Source organism: Aegilops tauschii, chromosome 2, assembly GCF_002575655.3.
Source record: "Aegilops tauschii subsp. strangulata cultivar AL8/78 chromosome 2, Aet v6.0, whole genome shotgun sequence".
In the NCBI taxonomy this organism is placed as follows: Eukaryota; Viridiplantae; Streptophyta; class Magnoliopsida; order Poales; family Poaceae; genus Aegilops; species Aegilops tauschii.
The window spans coordinates 43,947,792-43,967,665 of NC_053036.3; the positions used below are offsets into that span (position 1 = coordinate 43,947,792).

The window sequence follows — 19,874 nt, forward strand, 5'->3', positions numbered from 1 at the left end:
CTGTTCAACCACCCCTCCATGGGCTACTGTTCATCCAGCCTCCACCGTCTATTGTTCATCCAGCCCTCCACGGGGTGGTCCTGTTCATCCAGCCCTCCACGGGGTCCTCTTCATCCAGCTCCAACCGGCTCGATCGACCGGGGTCCTGTTCATCCAGAGGCAACACCACGGGGTCCTGTTCATCCACCCCCACCGGGAACTGTTCATCCAAACCCCCCAGCAACGCTCACTATGCATCCAGAGGCAGCATCGATCGGCTTCAGTTAGCAGCAGTAGTGAAGGAATCGCTCGATCGGGTTCAGTTAACAGCCATCGATCGATCGCTCGGGTTCAGTAACGTGTAGCCTGCAGTGCAATCGCTCGGTTTCAATTAGAGCCCAACGCCTCGCACCCACGCGCGTGGGTGTACGAGAGAAACACGCATCGCTCGGCCCCGACCACCCACCGTAACCGGCAACACCCCGATATTTTCCTTGCACTCGCTTCTACCACGGTTTTTTCCATCACGGACGGCCCAAAGAATGTCATGCAGCTGCGTCTCCGGCCCGCCCAGGACAAAAAGCCCATTTTCTGTCATGATTTTATGTCATAGAAGTAGGAGCCCACCACATCTATGATGATACCGGGTTTTGTCACAATTATTGTCATAGAAGTGTCATAAGTATGACAGAAAAAAGTTTCGTTCGACCCAAAATGTCACGGATGTGTCTTTTTTTTGTAGTGATATACGGAGAAATCATCCATGAAAACCTCAACAATCTTTTCACAAAAATCAGAGAATATAGCCATCATGCATCTTTGAAAGGTAGCAGGTGCATTACATAAACCAAAAGGCATACGTCTATAAGCAGAGGTACCGAAAGGGCAAGTAAACGTAGTCTTTCTTGATCTTCTTTTGACACAGGTATTTGAAAGAAACCAGAATAACCATCTAGAAAGCAAAAATGTGTATGTTTGGATAATCTTCCTAGCATTTGATCAATAAAAGGTAAAGGGTAATGATCCTTTTTAGTAGCTTTATTTAATTTGCGGAAATCAATTACCATTCTATAACCTGTAATAATTCTTTGTGGGATCAATGCATCTTTATCATTAGGAACAACAGTAATACCTCCCTTCTTAGGGACACAATGGACAGGACTTACCCACTGACTATCAGCAACGGGATAAATTATACCTGCCTCCAGAAGCTTTAGTATTTCTTTTCTTACCACTTCTTTCATCTTAGGATTTAACCGTCGTTGGTGATCAACAACCGGTTTAGCGTCTTTCTCCAATTTTATTTTGTGCTGACATAGAGTGGGACTAATGCCCTTAAGATCATCAAGAGTATATCCAATAGCAGCACGGTGCTTCTTCAGAGGTTTCAATAATCTCTTTTCTTCATGCTCTGAAAGGTTAGCACTAATAATAACAGGATATATCTTCTTTTCATCAAGATAAGCATATTTAAGAGTATCAGGTAATGGTTTAAGCTCAGACACGGGATCACCCTTGGGTGGAGGATGATCCCCTAGGATTTCAACAGGCAAGTTGTGTTTCAAAATAGGTCCCTGTTTAAAGAATACTTCATCTATTTCCCTTCTTTCATTCAGAAACATATCATTTTCATGGTCTAGCAAATATTGTTCTAAAGGATCATTAGGAGGCACGGCAATAGAAGCAAGACAAATAATTTCATCTTTACTAGGCAATTCCTCATCACGGGGTTGTCTATGAAATTTAGCAAAATTAAACTCATGAGACATATCCCCCAAACCAATAGTATCAACATCCTTTTTGCAATCTATCCTAGCATTAACAGTATTCAAGAAGGGTCTACCAAATATAATGGGACAAAAGTTATCTTGTGGGGAACCAAGAACAAGAAAATCAGCAGGATATTTAACTTTCCCACACAAGACTTCAACATCTCTAACAATCCCAACTGGTGAAATAGTGTCTCTATTGGCAAGCTTAATTGTAACATCATTTCCTCTAACTCAGCAGGTGCAATGTCATGCATAATTTCTTTGTATAAGGAATGAGGTATTGCACTTGCACTAGCACCCATATCACATAAGCCATGATAACAATGATCTCCTATTTTAACAGAAATAACAGGCATGCCTACAACAGGTCTATGTTTATTTTTAGTATCAGGTCCAGCAATTCTAGCAGCTTCATTGCAGAAGTAAATAACATGCCCATCAATATTATCAGCCAAGAGATCTTTAACCATAGCAACGCTAGGTTCAACTTTAATTTGCTCAGGGGGTTTGGGTGTCTTAATGTTACTTTTGTTGACCACAGTTGAAGCTTTAGTATGACCCTTTATTCTAACAAGGAAAGGTGGTTTCTCAATATAAGCAGTAGGAACGACAGGATCATCATAAGTGATAGTCTTTTCTTCAACTTTAATAGGTGCAACTACTTTTACTTCTATGGGAGGATTATATTTAAACCACTTCTCCTTTGGGAGATCAACATGAGTAGTAAAGGATTCACAAAAAGAAGCTACTATCTCAGAGTCAAGTAGATATTTAGTGCTAAATTCACGGAAAACATCGGTATCCATAAAAGATTTAACACAATCAAACTTAGGTGTTATACCTGACTCCTTACCTTCATCGAGGTCCCAATCTTCAGAGTTGCATTTAATTCTTTCCAATAAATCCCATTTGAATTCAATAGTCTTCATCATAAAAGAGCCAGTACAAGAAGTATCGAGCATGGAGCGATTATTGAGAGAAAGCCGAGCATAAAATTTTTGAATAATCATTTCTCTTGAGAGCTCATGATTGGGGCATGAATATAACATTGACTTAAGCCTCCCCCAAGCTTCAGCGACGCTTTCTCCTTCGCGAGGCCAAAAATTATATATATAATTACGATCACGATGAACAAGATGCATAGGATAAAACTTCTGATGAAATTCCAATTTCAATCGGTTGTAGTTCCATGATCCCATATCATCACATAGACTAAACCATGTCAATGCCCCTCCCTTCAAAGATAAAGGGAAGACCTTCTTCTTGATAACATCCTCGGACATACTTGCAAGCTTAAATAATCCACAAACTTCATCCACATAGATTAGGTGCAAATCGGGATGTAATGTTCCATCTCGTGTAAAAGGATTAGCTAGCAGTTTATCTATCATACCCGAAGGAATTTCAAAGTAAACATTTTCAGTAGGTTCAGTAGGGTGAGGAGCAACTCTTTGCTCTACTGTTCGGGGTGAAGATACCCCGAACAAGCCCCTCAGAGGATTAATTTCCATAGTAACAAGTGACAGTAAATTTCAGCACACTATATAAATTTTTCCTTACCAAATTCCACCTACCAAAGGCGCCAGAAAAGAGTCTTGATGACCCACAAGTATAGGGGATCTATCGTAGTCCTTTCTATAAGTAAGAGTGTCGAACCCAACGAGGAGCAGAAGGAAATGACAAGCAGTTTTCAGTAAGGTATTCTCTGCAAGCACTGAAATTATCGGTAACAGATAGTTTTGTGATAAGATAATTTGTAACGGGTAACAAGTAATGAAAGTAAATAAGGTGCAGCAAGATGGCCCAATCCTTTTTGCAGCAAAGGACAAGCCTGGACAAACTCTTATATAGAGAAAAGCGCTCCCGAGGACACATGGGAATTATCGTCAAGCTAGTTTTCATCACGCTCATATGATTCGCGTTCATTACTTTGATAATTTGGTATGTGGGTGGACCGGTGCTTGGGTGCTGTCCTTTCTTGGACAAGCATCCCACTTATGATTAACCCCTATTGCAAGCATCCGCAACTACAAAAGAAGTATTAAGGTAAACCTAACCATAGCATAAAACATATGGATCCAAATCAGCCCCTAACGAAGCAACTCATAAACTAGGGTTTAAGCTTCTGTCACTCTAGCAACCCATCATCTACTTATTACTTCCCAATGCCTTCCTCTAGGCCCAAACAATGGTGAAGTGTCATGTAGTCGACGTTCACATAACACCACTAGAGGAAAGACAACATATATCTCATCAAAATATCGAACGAATACCAAATTCACATGACTACTTATAGCAAGACTTCTCCCATGTCCTCAGGAACAAACGTAACTACTCACAAATCATATTCATGTTCATAATCAGAGGGGTATTAATATGCATAAAGGATCTGAACATATGATCTTCCACCAAATAAACCAACTAGCATCAACTACAAGGAGTAATCAACACTACTAGCAACCCACAGGTACCAATCTGAGGCTTTGGGACAAAGATTGGATACAAGAGATGAACTAGGGTTTTAGAGGAGATGGTGCCGGTGAAGATGTTGATAGAGATTGACCCCCTCCCGATGAGAGGATCGTTGGTGATGATGATGGCGATGATTTCCCCCTCCAGGAGGGAAGTTTCCCCGGCAGAACAGCTCTGCCGGAGCCCTAGATTGGTTCTGCCAAGGTTCCGCCTCGTGGCGGCGGAGTTTCTTCCCGAAAGCTTGCTTATGATTTTTTTCAGGGTAAAAGACTTCATATAGCAGAAGATGGGCACCAAAGGCCTGCCAGGGGGCCCACGAGGCAGGGGGCGCGCCCCCCACCCTCGTGGCCAGGGTGTGGGCCCCCTCTGGTACTTTCTTTCGCCAGTATTTTTTATTAATTCCAAAAATGACTTCCGTGAAGTTTCAGGACTTTTGGAGCTGTGCAGAATAGGTCTCTAATATTTGCTCCTTTTCCAGCCCAGAATTCCAGCTGATGGCATTCTCCCTCTTCATGTAAACTTGTAAAATAAGAGAGAATAGGCATAAGTAGTGTGACATAACGTGTAATAACAGCCCATAATGCAATAAATATCGATATAAAAGCATGATGCAAAATGGACGTATCAAGCGTGAGCCATGGATATAGCACTATAGGTGGAATAGAATATGATGGTGGAGGTTGTGTGGAGAATACAAAAAGGAAGAAAGTCTCACATCGACACGGTTAATCAACGGGCTATGGAGATGCCCATCAGTTGATGTCAATGCGAGGAGTAGGGATTGCCATGCAACGGATGCACTAGAGCTATAAGTGTATGAAAGCTCAAACTGAAACTAAGTGGGTGTGCATCCAACTTGCTTGCTCATGAAGACCTAGGGCAATTTGAGGAAGCCCATCGTTGGAATATATAAGCCAAGTTCCATAATGAAAATTCCCACTAGTATATGAAAGTGATAACTCAAGAGACTCTCTATATGAAGAACATGGTGCTACTCTGAAGCACAAGTGTGGTAAAAGGATAGTAACATTGTCCCTTCTCTCTTTTCTCTCATTTTTTTTATTTTTTTCTCTTTTTTTAGGCTTCTTTGGCCTCTCTCTTTTTTGGGTGGGCTTCTTTGGCCACTTTTATTTTGATAACCTCACATGGGACAATGTTCTAATAATGATGATCATCACACTTTTATTTACTTACAACTCAATATTACAACTCGATACTAGAACAAAGATATGACTCTATATGAATGCCTCCGGCGGTGTACCGGGATGTGCAATGATCTAGCGTAGCAATGAAATCAAAACGGACAAGCCATCAAAACATCATGCTAGCTATCTTACGATCATGCAAAGCAATATGACAATAAATGATCAAGTCATGTATATGATGATGATGGAAGTTGCATGGCAATATATCTCGGAATGGCTATGGAAATGCCATAATAGGTAGGTATGGTGGCTGTTTTGAGGAAGATATAAGGAGGCTTATGTGTGATAGAGTGTATCATATCACGGGGTTTGGATGCACCGGTGAAGTTTGCACCGACTCTCAAGGTGAGAAAGGGCAATGCACGGTACCGAAGACGCTAGCAATGATGGAAGGGTGAGAGTGCGTATAATCCATGGACTCAACATTAATCATAAAGAACTCACATACTTATTGCAAAAATCTATTAGTCATAGAAACAAAGTACTCTGTGCATGCTCCTAGGGGGATAGACTGGTAGAAAAAGACCATCGCTCGTCCCCGACCGCCACTCATAAGGAAGACAATCAATAAATACCTCATGCTCCAAGTTCGTTACATAATGGTTCACCATATGTGCATGCTACGGGAATCACAAACTTCAACGCAAGTATTTCTGCAATACACAACTACCCACTAGCATGACTCTAATGTCATCATCTTTTATATCGCAAAACTATTGCAAGGAATCAAACATATCATATTCAGTGATCTACAAGTTTTATGTAGGATTTTATGACTAACCATGTGAATGATCAATTCCTGTCATCTCTCTAAATAGATATAAGTGAAGCAAGAGAGTTTAATTCTTTCTACAAAAGATATGCCCACGCTCTAACAAATATAAGTGAAGCAAAGGAGCATTCTACAAATGGCGGTTTTCTATGTGAAGAGAAACAGGCAATCCAAACTTCAAATGATATAAGTGAAGCACACGAAGCATTCTATAAAGCCATACTCAAAAGATATAAGTGAAGTGCAAAGAGCATTCTATAAATCAACCATGGACTATCTCATACCAGCATGGTGCGTCAAATAAAAGTGAAAAATAAATGCAAAAGACGCTCCAAGATTTGCACATATCACATGAACGAAACGAATCCGAAAACATACCGATGCTTGTTGAAGAAAGATGGGATGCCTTCCGGGGCATCCCCAAGCTTAGACGCTTGAGTCTCCTTAACTATTTACTTGGGGTGCCTTGGGCATCCCCAAGCTTGAGCTCTTGCATCTCCTTCTTCTCCTCACATCAAGACATCCTCGATCTTCGAACACTTCATCCACACAAGACTCAACAAAAAGTTCGGTAAGATCCGTTAGTATAATAAAGCAAATCACTACTCTAAGTACTGTTGCAAACCAATTCATATTTTGTTTTTGCATTGTAGCTACTGTAATATAACTTTTCCATGGCTTAATCCACTGATAGAAATTGATAGTTTCATCAAAACAAGCAAACTATGCATCAAAAACAGAATCTGTCTTAAACAGGACAGTCTGTAGTAATCTGAACATTCACCATACTTCTTGTACTCCAAAAATTCTGAAAAACTTAGGAAAAATAAACAATTTGTATAGAAAGACAGTGCAAAAAGTTTCAGAACCGCTTGACGTTCCAGTAAAAAATGTAAAATCGCGCACTACAGCCAAAGTTTCTGTTTTGCACCGCACAAACCAACAAGCAATGTAAACATCCTAAAGGAAAATCTTGGCACATTATTATTATTTTTAAACTTTATAAAAGCACACAACAGAAATAAATGACTCTCTAAAACTTCCGGGTTGTCTCCCTGGCAGCGCTTTCTTTAAAGCCATTAAGCTAGGCATATAGTGCTCAAGTAATGAATCCACCCAGATCCCAAGGTATATCAGAGCCAATTTTAATTAACAATGATTTGTGATTTAGTAGTGAGCACAAAGTAACATATATCATGCAACAACGAAGTCTAACTCTCTTCCTATGCATCGGCATATCATAAAAGAACAATTCATGTACACATAGTAAAGGCCAATGCATAGTATAAACAGTTTCTTGCAATTTTATCATATTGGAAACATGGAGAGGCGGAGATGTAGTTCCTCTCTCATAATAATTGCAAGTAGGAGCAGCAAGCACATGCATATTATATCTATCAAAATCATCATGTGTAGTAGTAAAACGCAACCCAACAATATAATCCTTAATAAGGGCAAACTTCTCCGATATAGTGTAGTTTGGAGAATTCAAAAAGATAATAGGACTATCATGTGTGGGTGCAATAGCAACAATTTCATGTTTAACATAAGGAACAATAGCAAGTTCATCTCCATAAGCATAATTCATATTGGCATCTTGGCCACAAGAATAGCAAGCATCAAGTTCGTCAAAAAGGGATATTTCAAACGAATCAACGGGATCATAGCAATTATCATAGCAATCATCCTTCGGTAAGCACGAAGGGAAAGTAAACAATGTATGAGTTGAAGAGTTACTCTCATTAGAAGGTGGGCATGGGTAGCTAATCCGATCTTCCTCCTTTTGTTCTTCGCTCTCCTCATCATCTTTTTCATCCAATGAGCTCACAATTTCATCAATTTCTTCTTCCATAGACTCCTGCAAAATATTGGTCTCTTCTCGGACAGCGGAGACTTTCTCAATAAATTCATCAATATCATAATTGTATTTATAATTCTCATAACAATATTTAAGGATAGCTAAATTTTCAGGTCTATAAACTGAATCATCAAAATCTTCAAACTCTTTAAACAAAGATTCAATTGCACAAGCACCCTTAAAAGCAACAAATTCTTCTATTTGTTCCACATCATAGTAATCATATATACCATTAGCATAAGAAGCTAAGGTTTCGTTATCATTAAATTTGCATGAAAAGGGAAGGTGTGGAGCCTTCATCCTAAAGCAACAAGTATAATCATATCTCAAGCATAATTGCCTAGCATACCAATACAACATATAAATTTGATCCCATAATATTTTCCTTTTTGAGTCAAGCGATAATCCTTAAAGTATTCACGTTGATCCAACGTGTCTCCCATAACATAATTGAATGGGGTTTTCTCAGGATTATTAAAGTAGTACATAATAGCTTTCACGTAATGAGCATCGAGGGTTTTAGGAGGTTCCCCATCTCCATGAGTAGCAAGTAAACCTAATTTTTTTGGTATTTCGTGTTCCATATCCATAACTAAAGATAGAGAACAACTTAGAACAACAAATAAAAATTACTTAGTGATAAAGCAAACAAGCACACACGAGAATATTCACCCCACGCTATTGCTCCCCGGCAACGGCGCCAGAAAAAGGTCTTGATAACCCACAAGTATAGGGGATCAATTGTAGCCTCTTTCGATAATTAAGAGTGTCGAACCCAACGAGGAGCTAAAGGTAGAACAAATATTCCCTCAAGTTCTATCGACCGCCGATACAACTCTACGCACGCTTGACGTTCGCTTTACCTAGAACAAGTATAAAACTAGAAGTACTTTGTAGGTGTAACGGGATAGGTTTGCAAGAATATAAAGAGCACGTAAATAAAATCTGGGGGCTGTTTAAATAAAGAAGCAATAAAGTTAGTATAGCGAGTGTGGAAAAGTGGTGGTAGGAGTTGTGAAATTGTCCCTAAGCAATTGACTACTTTACTAGACCGATAGCAAGTTTTATGTGGGAGAGGCCACTGCTAGCATGTCATCCCTAACTTGGAATTCTATGCACTTATGATTGGAACTATTAGCAAGCATCCACAACTACTAACGTTCATAAAGGTAAAACCCAACCATAGCATTAAGATATATTGGTCCCCCTTCAATCCCGTATGCATTAATTTCTATGCTAGGTTGAAGCTTTTGTCACTCTTGCCCACCAATACATAGTCCTATCAACATACAACTAACCCTATGGTGTGATCCACGCGCGCGCTCATATGATGGACACCAAAGGACATCACAATAACCACAAGCAACTTAAACCAATCATAGCAATTCACCAATTACCGATAGGACAACGAAAATCTACTCAGACATCATAGGATGACAACACATCATTGGATAATAATATGAAGCATAAAGCACCATGTTCAAGTAGAGGGTATAGTGTGTTGCGGGAGAGTGGACTGCTGTAGATAGATGGGGGAAGGTGATGAAGATGTTGGTGAAGATGACGGAGGTGTTGGTGTAGATTGCGGTGACGATGATGGCCCCGGCGGCGTTCCGGCGCCACCGGGAGGGAGGGGGAGAGAGCCCCCCTTCTTCTTCTTCTTCTTCCTTGACCTTATCCCTAGATGGGAGAAGGGTTTCCCCTCTGGTACTTGGCTTCCATGGCATGGGAGGGGCAAGAGCCCCTCCGAGATTGGATCTGTCTCTCTGTCTCTCTCTGTTTCTACGTTCCCCGATTCTGCCCTTTCACCGTTTCTTAAATTTCCGGAGATCCGTAACTCCGATTGGGCTGAAATTTGGACACGATTTTTATCCGGATATTGGCTTTTTTGCGGCGAAAGAAGGGCACCAACCGCCTTACGGAGTGGCCACGAGGGCCCAGGGCGCTCCCCTCACCCTCGTGGGCCCCTCGGGCATCGTCTCGCGTTGATTCCACTTCCCAAAATTCAGATATATTCCAAAAAAAAAATCTTCGTCAATTTCTATCCCGTTTGGACTCCATTTGATATGGATTTTTTGCGAAACAAAAAACGTGCAACAAACAGGTACTGGCACTGGGCAATGGATCAATATGTTAGTCCCAAAAATAGTATAAAAAGTTGCCAAAAATATATGAAAGTTGTAGAATATTGGCATGGAACAATAAAAAATTATAGATATGACGGAGACGTATCATCAACCACTAGTGGTAGACCTTGGGGTGGTCTCCAAACCCTCACAAACTTTCCAGGGGTAATCACAATGGTTGATTCCTCACTGAAGAATTCCTACCGCCTAGGAGTCTCCAAGCTCCAAGAGTAACAAGATCCAAGGGGAAAAGATCAACACTTGCTCAAATCATATTTGCTTCAGTCACAAGAGGGAAGGGAGTGGTTCTTTCTTTTGAGTGGAACAACTCTCTCAAACTCACAAAGTTCGACTCGGGATCTAGGATTTTGTGGAAGAGTGAAAGAGAGGGAGCACTTGTGTTCCTCGGGAGTGTTTGAGTGTAGTGGTCAATCTTACCCCGAAGGGGGGGTAGAGGTATTTATACCTCCAACAGATTAGAGCCGTTTGGAGCAAGTGTTGACCTTCTCGGATGATCTGGATGCCATCCCGGATGATCTAGATAGCTCGAAAAACAAACACAACAGAAAGGAGTCCGGATGTCCAAGAGGAACACCGGATAACGTTTGCGGGAGAAAATGTTGTGAGATGGCCAGATGATCCATGGCCAAGTCCGGACGATCCGGCTCCAGCCCGAGGGCTGTTGTTGCCATAGGAGTGCCTAGCCGGATGATCCGGGATAGTGTCTGGATGATCCGCTTCAGCAAAAAGCTACAGATATGGTTCTGGTCCACTAGCCGGATGAACTGGGACAGGGTCCGGACAATCCGGGCACACCCAGATGATCCGGGACCAGGTTCGTATGATCTTGCTAGGAACCAACATGTGGAGCACAGAAGTTGTAGGTTTTGTCTAAGTGTTTTTCCTTGGCAGATTTGGTCTTTTTGAAACACTTGTGAAACAATGTGTGTGTGTTAATATATAATGACCTAATGATAAGACTTGAGTAAAACTTGAACATACCACTTGGATCCCTCTTAATAGTACGAGATCCCTATTACTCAAGAAATGTATGAAAGAAACAAACACTTCTTTTCTTGTTGGTCATTTGCTTGAGCCATATCTCGTTTGATGTGTCCATGATTCCACTTAATGATGCCAAGAGAACTAATATCCTGTGTATATACTCAGCAAACATAATTAGCCCCTTATATGTAGTTTGTCATCAACATCAAAATATATTTAAGGGCAAGCTTGCACTTTCAGCTGCCGCGTGCCCTGTAGCTAGCCACTGTTTTTTCGGGCTCAATGCGTGCTTCAACATGCCATTTGTAAGATGACGACTGTGGGAGGTCCCCATGGTCGTGCGCGACGGGGCGAGCACCAGATGATGCGAACGGCAAGCCAGGCAGGGCGACCAGCGATGTCCGGATCTGCGATCGGCAAGCCAGAGTTTGGAGATGCGGCGACCATGCGCTGGAACTGGACGAGTCGGGGCTACAACCATCATGGAAATTTCCTGAAAGTGACTGACGTCGAGGGTACAACAATGGTGAATTTTTGTTGCAACCATGGCAGACATTTTTGCTAGAACTATGCCGTGTGTTGCAGTCGGCGTATTGAGGAGCTACAACCATTTGACAAGAAGGTGCAAACCCACGACGGCCCGATGGCGAACAAATGCTACAAACCATGAGTAGAAAAGGCTGTAACCAGCGACAAATCCTACAACCATGAACAGCGAAAGCTGCAAATTGGCGACGAGAAAAGTTTCAATCGGCAAAGAAAAAAGTTTCAACCATAGACTTGAAGTCATGGACGACGACAAAAAGTTGCAACCATCGATAGCAAAAGCTTCAACTAACATTGAAAAAAAGCTTCAACCATTTCATATGAGCGGCCGATGCTGCTGCTCGCCCGAGCTGCGCATGGCGTGCGGAGCTGTGATGACGAGGGCATGGGTATTCCGCGAGGGCTGAGAAAGAGAGGGAGGCGCCATGGGGAGTGTGCCTGTGTGTCAAGCGCAACTCGTACTCGTGAGAAAGGAGAAGGATTAACCTGCACGAGAAAAGATCCAAGCTAAACAAACATTATTGGGCGAATCAAACGGCTGGCGCGGTGACCGGCTCAAATTTGGGCCGGCCAACCGGCGCCTATCACTCGCCATTAATAAGAAAAAAAGAATAACCTGACCGCTCCCCACCGCTGTGCCGCTTATCGTGACCAGAGCACACACAGCTGCACACAGCTGCACAGCCAGACACACCGACACTTGTCGCGCCGGCCCATGCGAGGCCCGCGTCGAGCCCAGGCCCCGACACGTGCCCGACACGTGCCCTTCATCCTCCTCCAAACCCCTCCTCCATTCCCAAAATAGCAATCTCTCTCCTCTCCCCACCGCTCCTCCTCCCCTCGCCGCCACTCCAGCCGCCGAGAGGAGGGATCGATCCCATCCCGGCGGGAGCTCCGCCGCAAACTTCTCCATAAGGCCCCCGTCCGCAGCTCCGCTTCGTTTGCCAGTCAAAGCTCGCGACGCGCCTCCGTCTCCGTCCCCGTCTGGTCCCCGGCAATCTTTCAGCTGCTTTCGCGTGCGCTTCCGGCGGGTGGGAGTGATACGATTTTGATGTGTCCGTAGCGCGATTTCCCCCGCCTTATCTTGTCCCCTCCCCTCCCCGTGCCTATCCCACCCACCTTCTCGCCGGGCCAGGGCTTCCGGCGCGTTCCCTGCGCAACAGGGTAGCTTCTTGCTGAGTAGCGTGGGAGGGTTCTTGGGGTTTGGGGTATGGACCCAGTGCCGAGCCTGGTCAAGGAGGAGGAGGAGGAGGGTGCCCACGGGACAGGCGATTCGCCGGCGGTCGGGGCGGCGCCAAGGCCGATGGAGGGGCTGCACGACGCCGGGCCGCCGCCGTTCCTGACGAAGACGTACGACATGGTCGATGACCCCAACACCGACAGCATCATGTCGTGGAGCGCCGGCAACAACAGCTTCGTGGTGTGGGATCCGCACGCCTTCGCCACCGTGCTGCTGCCCAGGCAGTTCAAGCACAGCAACTTCTCCAGCTTCGTCAGGCAGCTCAACACCTATGTAAGCCACCAAGCCTGATTTTCCCTTGATTCCTCTTGCAGATTTGCAATGCAGCTGATTTGTGATGCCTCTATGCCGCTGTGAGTGTAGCTGTTCTTTTGCATCTTCTCGAAGCTCCCAAATGCAATGCTGTGAGACCGTAGCCATTGAGATTGTGTTGCCAAATTTGGTGAAGACAAGTACAGAAAAAGAGTCAACTACAACTGCGTAATATTATTAACTATTCTGGTTCAACAGTGGAGATATCATCTCTTGTTCTTCATGATTAGGACGTTTTGCACTTCAGAAAATTGGTGGTATTACACTAAACTAGCAGAGCTAAATCCCAGAAATGCGTAGGAATGCTATGTATCCAAATACACAATATTTTTGTAGAAAAGTGCATGGGAATCCCTGGCTGATAAACTTCAGTTAAGAAGAAGCCAACACGTTAACAAAATTTACCTGTTGGGCCGGATGTGTTGGATAAACCTTATGCCATCATTAAGAGAAAATAAGTTGCCGAGGAAAGTTTATTCTGTCTGTTTCACATCCATTTATCTGTTAGTGTCATATTTTTCTTGAGATAATTTTTCGTAAGATAATCAACCGCAATTTTTTCTTGTATGTGTTGTACAATTGTGTGCTTCATGCCTTCATATTAGAGCCCCCTCTTCCCGAATTAACAGCAGTTGGAATATGTTCGTGGTGTGCCACATTGTTTGGACTTCTTTGTGAGCATGTGCATTGCTTGGTGCCATCTTAGGTTATATGTCACTTATCAAATGCTTATCTTCATAATTCATATGGCTGTTACACTGTGCTGTTACCTGCTTTCACCATGCAATGGTTACGTTTGCAACCTCCCTCCCTTTTTTGCCAGTTTGGTGAAGTGCTTAAAAATAAAATTAACTGGAGGTTGAAGATTGTTTTATGTTTTTTTTAGCTGTGAATGACTGTAGGAGAGTTTCCTACAGTCTTTGTTGTTATATTAATCAAGGATCAGGGGTGCAAAGTTACAATGTATTTACATAGCTATCACCACAAGCTACCTAGTGTCTCACTATAAGAGGAGATGAAAAACAATTCTAATTAGCAAGAGTCTTTTTGAGAAAAGCAACTAGTGACTAGGGCAGGCCCCCAACAAGGTCGATTATGAACCCCCTCAAAGTCTTCCTTGAACCTCCTGAGCCAAGATCCATGGAGAACGGTTTTTTTTTTTGAATATGAGGCCATTTCTTTCCTTCCAAATTGACCAAGCCGAAACCACAAAAAGCTCCATGAACATGGGCGTGGCCCAGTTCGCTTTAGCGCTGGTGAGCCATTCAAAAGGGTTATTTCCCGCGCCCCAGGAAAGTTGCAGTGTTCCAACACTGAGCTGCGAAGGGGCATCTGAAGAACAGGTGTTCGAGTGTTTCTTCCTCCCGGTTGCGGCACAAGATGCAGTCGTCGGAGCGCGGCCCCCCATCGGCCACCACAAAGTGTCTACGGCTAAGCATGTTCCTGGTGTTGAGCCGATCTGAGAGTAATAACCATGCAAACATCTTCAGTTTCATCGTACAGCTCGATTTCCAGATCCACTTGTAAGAATCATGCACCACCACCTCTCTGAAGCAGAACTGATAAAACTTGGCGGATGTGTACTTGTTGCCCCAGCTATAGGACCATGCATCAGCAGTCGCCGTGTTGATGTAGCTAGCCGCCGTGACGGCCTGGAGCTGGCCACTTCCTGGTGGGCTTGGGCAGACAACGGTAAGCAGAAGACGGCGTTCAAAGAGCTGGTCAGAAGAAATTCGCGGACAGAAACGTCTTCATTAGTGGTGAAGGAGAAGGCCCTTTGGTATTTTTCTGCGAAGATTTGGCCACACCACAAGTCCTTCCAGAATAATGTCGTCTCTCCACTTCCAACAGTGACAGAGGAGATCCCTCGGTAAACTGGCATTAGTTGGATGAGCTCTCGCCACCAGAAAGATCCACAAGGCCCTGCTGCATGGGGGATGTCGTCATTGTAGTAAGTGTTCCAGATTGGTGTATGTTGCTCCCTCCATGCCATAAATAAGTGACGTTTTAGACATACCCTAAGTTAAAGTAATAGAACTTCGACTACAAATATCATTTTTGAAAATAAAAATTCATATGTATATACTATTCTCGAAAAGTATTTCTAGAATATTATATTTTTAGAAGTTCTGTACATATATTGCATTGTAAATTACTGGTCGAAGTTAAAATATCGAAGATCGTTTCAATGTCTAAGCTTCACTTATTTGTGATATGGAGTCTGATCTAAACGCTCTTATATTTCTTTACGGAGGGAGTATTAACTAGTCAGTGTAGCTCAGATGGTTAGGTTCCTTGTGGTGGAACCAGCCCACCCGGATTCAAGTCCTAGACTTGGCATGAGTGCTTGCATTTCTTAGATTTATTCCATGTTTCCTGGCGATTTATTACGAGCCACCTATGGTAACGTAGTCAATCTCAAGATTTTCAATCTCAAGATTTGCCGGCTCAGTATCTCGGAGTTGCTCATGGGGGCAGGGTGTGTGAGTGTGTGTTCATAGGGGTGAGTGTACGTGTGTATGCGAGTGTGTGCTTTTGTACTGTGTTTCTAAAAAAATACTCTCATGAATATTGTGCATAACAGTTCTCGTTCTTTTTTATTAGACCTAAGAACATCTTGGTATTACACTAGAACAAGCAGAGCTAATTCCCAAAACTGAATAAAAATACATATTATTGTGCAGAAAACCTTAAGTTAATAAGGCAGCATATTGACAAACTCTAGTTAAATGAACCTTCGTTCATATATAAGTAAAAGCTGCATTTTAACAGTTTCTGGTGAATTACTTTCCCAAGGTACTTTTTTGCTCATGTTACCATAAAAGGGAAAGCAACATTCTGGTGAGCAAAATGTTAATTCTGTGTGTTCGCATTTCATTTTTCTGTACCCTGCTAGTGTTATGAGTAAATTCACTTACCATCAGGTAAAGTGAAGCTAGTTGCACATTGGACGAATTTTGCAACAATAAGCAGTTTCAACCAGGATAGGGCCAAAAGATTGCACCGGCCACCTCATTTTTCCTTCATTGCCGCTAACGAAACCTCCATACGTCCTCTATATCTCCTGTGCAGTACTGCTGTTACCAGATCTCCCTGTTTAGTCGTTCATGTGCATTCCTCCTCTCATTTTTTGAACTTTTGCCACCGAATAAATGTTGTATTCTAAAATGACTTCAATATCTTCTCTGTACATCTTTTATTCTTCTACACGAGTCGACAGTTCTTTTATTTTTGACTATATTTTCATCTTTTTTCCCTTAAAAGGAAAAAAGGATGAAGATTAAAGATGAGTTTTGAAATAATGTAGTGAAGATACAACTGAAATAATGCAAAAATGAAGTTAAACATGTTCTAAAGAGGTAACCAGAAGATACTCTGTTGCAGTTCCATCTCTTGGTACTGTTGCGGTTTATGATCTGGAAAGAAGTAAAGGGCAGCCTGGTGCACGTGTAACAGTACCAAGAGATGGAACTGCAACAGAGTATAAACCTCTTGCTGTATCTTCACTACATTATTATAATGTCTTGTTTGTTTCATGTTGAGAAAGAATTAACATCTTGATACATCTTTATCCAAGCTTGCATTATAAGTCTCTTGGAAGTAAATTTTCCCTGGTATGTTGTTTGTTGGCTTCTCAGGGCTTCAGAAAGGTGGATCCTGACAGATGGGAGTTTGCCAATGAGGGTTTCCTACGGGGACAGAGGCACCTTCTGAAGAACATCAGGCGTCGTAAACCTCCCGCTCATACTGCCTCAAATCAGCAGTCCCTTGGATCTTACCTTGAGGTGGGGCACTTCGGATATGATGCAGAGATTGACCGGCTGAAAAGGGACAAGCAACTGTTGATGGCAGAAGTGGTGAAGCTAAGGCAGGAACAGCAGAACACGAAGGCGCGTCTGAAAGCCATGGAGGATAGGCTATGTGGAACCGAGCAGAAGCAGCAGCAGATGACGTCATTCATGGCACGTATCTTGCGGAACCCTGAATTCTTGAAGCAACTGATTGCCAAGAATGGGATGAGGAAGGAGCTCCATGACGCTATCTCGAAGAAAAGGAGGCGCCGCATCGACGGTGGACCTGAAGCTTATGCCATGGGTGCTAGTAGCAGCAGCCTGGACCAAGAGTTGCCTGTTGTGTTTGATTCTCATGGGTCAGTGGAACTTCTTGCCGAGGGGTCGGTGCCGGTGGAACTCCTTTCTGACGGGATCCCACCCGATCTGGAAGGCTCAGTGGACCTCCTTGGTGACGAGATCCCACCTGGCCTGGAAGGTTCAGTGGCACTCCTTGCTGACGGCCTGGAAGGTTCCGTGGAACTCCTTGTTGATGGGATTCCATCTGATCTCGACGCAGGTATCGACTCTAACGGCGTAACAGAGCCACAGGATTATGGTCTCGGTACCTGTGAAGCGCAGCAGAACAGAGCCCCGGGGCTGTTCCATGATAATTTCTGGGAGGAGCTGCTGAACAAAGGACTCAGCGTTGAGAACGACGAGCCGGTTAACGTAGACGGCATGGATGTGCTGTCTGAGAAGATGGGTTATCTCATCCCAAATAGCCCAACCCTCTCAACCTAGTTCCATTTCATTCTATCAAATTGCGGCGACTTTCTTCATGTTTCATCTATCCACCCTGCAGTGCATATGCAAGTGTCGTCCCCACCGTGTCCTGGTCTTCGAGTCGTCTAAACCCTAGACTTCCCTGGGATTATGTGATTTATGAGTGTTTCCTTCGATTGACCTTAGAGATCTGTTTGTTGTTTCAGGCAATATAGCCTCGTCACTCTGTAAAAGCGGGCGCTGCTAGCTGTTGAATGCACATGTTCTGATCTATACCGTGTAAGACCGTCTTTTGTGGACTAAAGTTGTACTCCCGTCTGGATTTATAGGGCATCTTTGTGGTTAGGTCGTCAATTTGACTAACGAAATATATGTATCACATAAAAACATATCCACAGAATCATGTTCAAATGGAGTTTGGAATCATATTCAAATGAAGTTTGGAATCGTATATTTTCGGTGACAAAAAACACACATTTAGGTATTCAAATCAAAGACCCAAAAATACCCGCACACCCTGGATAGAACTAGTAGTATTTACTCCCTCTGTACTAAAGTTGAGACACTTATTTTGAGATGGAGGGATCATTGTAGATGACCTTGCATAATAGGCATAACGTCACTTTAGTGTCTCCATTTGGAGTATTCCGAAGATTTACATTTGATTTTTCATAGTTTTCGCAGTCATGTGTATTCAATTACATAGTTATGTTTGCTATTCACGATCCTTTGCTATTTGCCACTTGTGTTGTGTTGCAATGAATGATGGTCACGAGTGGTCGTTTGGCATCGCACTAGTGTTGCAACAATGATAGCGGCGAGTGGTCCTTTGACATCACCACTTGTGTTGTGTTGCTACGATAGTGGTCACGGGCAGATAAGATAGTCGCATGGTCTTAGTCCAAGACTATACAACGGTAAGTCCTCTAGGTTCTTCGGTACAACTCGCCGTGTAGTGGTGAATCAGACCCGTGCAAGGTGGTTTGGTGTATGGTGATCCCTAGTTGTTGCGATGACTTTGTCTGTGGCAAGACTTGCAACATTCTCCTACGTGTTTAGTCGTCAAATCGGATATGGCTTGTGGCCAACTGTTTATCATGCGCTGCATGGGCGTAGTCCAATCATTACGGTGAGAACTTCGTTAGTGGTTATCTAATGTGGAGTAGGCATTGGCATCGGTGATGGTAATGATGTCTCGCTGAAGATTTACATTTGATTTTCCATAGTCTTTGCAACCATGCATATTCAGTTACATAGCTATGTTTGTTGCTCAGGATCCTTTGCCTTCGCCTCTTGTGTTGTGTTGCAACAATGATGGCGACGAGCAGTCCTTTGGCAACTTGTGTTGTGTTGCAACATTGATGGTGATGAGCGGTCCTTTGCATCACCACTTGTGTTATGTCGCAACAATTTTGGTGACAAGCGGATTAGGTAGTCGCATGGACTTAATCCAAGATTATCCGGTATATTAGCTAGGTTCTTTGGTGCAACTTCTCGCCATGCAGTGGCGAGTCGGACATGTGCAAGGTGTTTCGGTGTATGGCGATCTCCAGTCACTGCGATGGCTTTGCCGATGGCAAGGCCTGCAACTTTCTCATGCGTGTTTAGTCATCAAATTGGATATGTTTTGTGGCCAACTATTTAGCATGCACTACATGGGCATAGTCTAGTCCTTACAGTGAGAACTTCGTTTGAGGTCATCTAAGGTGATCTCGGAGGCACTAGCACAAGGGTGATTGTAATAGTGTCTCCTTAAATTTCTCTTAAGATAGCTGACCAAGGTATGCTATGGGGATGCTGAAGGAAATATGCCCTAGAGGCAATAATAAAGTTATTATTTATTTCCTTATATCATGATAAATGTTTATTATTCATGCTAGAATTATATTAACCGGAAACTTAGTACATGTGTGAATACATAGACAAACATAGTGTCACTAGTATGCCTCTACTTGACTAGCTCGTTAATCGAAGATGGTTGAGTTTCCTAGCCATGGACATGAGTTGTCATTTGATTAACGGGATCACATC

General features: G+C 43.1%; 1 protein-coding gene across 1 annotated transcript; it reads left to right on the forward strand.

Moving 5' to 3' along the window:
- Nucleotides 1-12,495: 12,495 nt before the first annotated feature.
- Nucleotides 12,496-18,169, forward strand: LOC109731421 (heat stress transcription factor A-2b). The gene is made up of 2 exons (XM_020290573.4): nt 12,496-13,248; nt 16,926-18,169. The coding sequence occupies exons 1-2, from the start codon at nt 12,946-12,948 to the stop codon at nt 17,859-17,861; spliced, it is 1,239 nt and encodes a 412-aa protein (XP_020146162.1). The 5' UTR covers nt 12,496-12,945; the 3' UTR covers nt 17,862-18,169.
- Nucleotides 18,170-19,874: the final 1,705 nt, after the last annotated feature.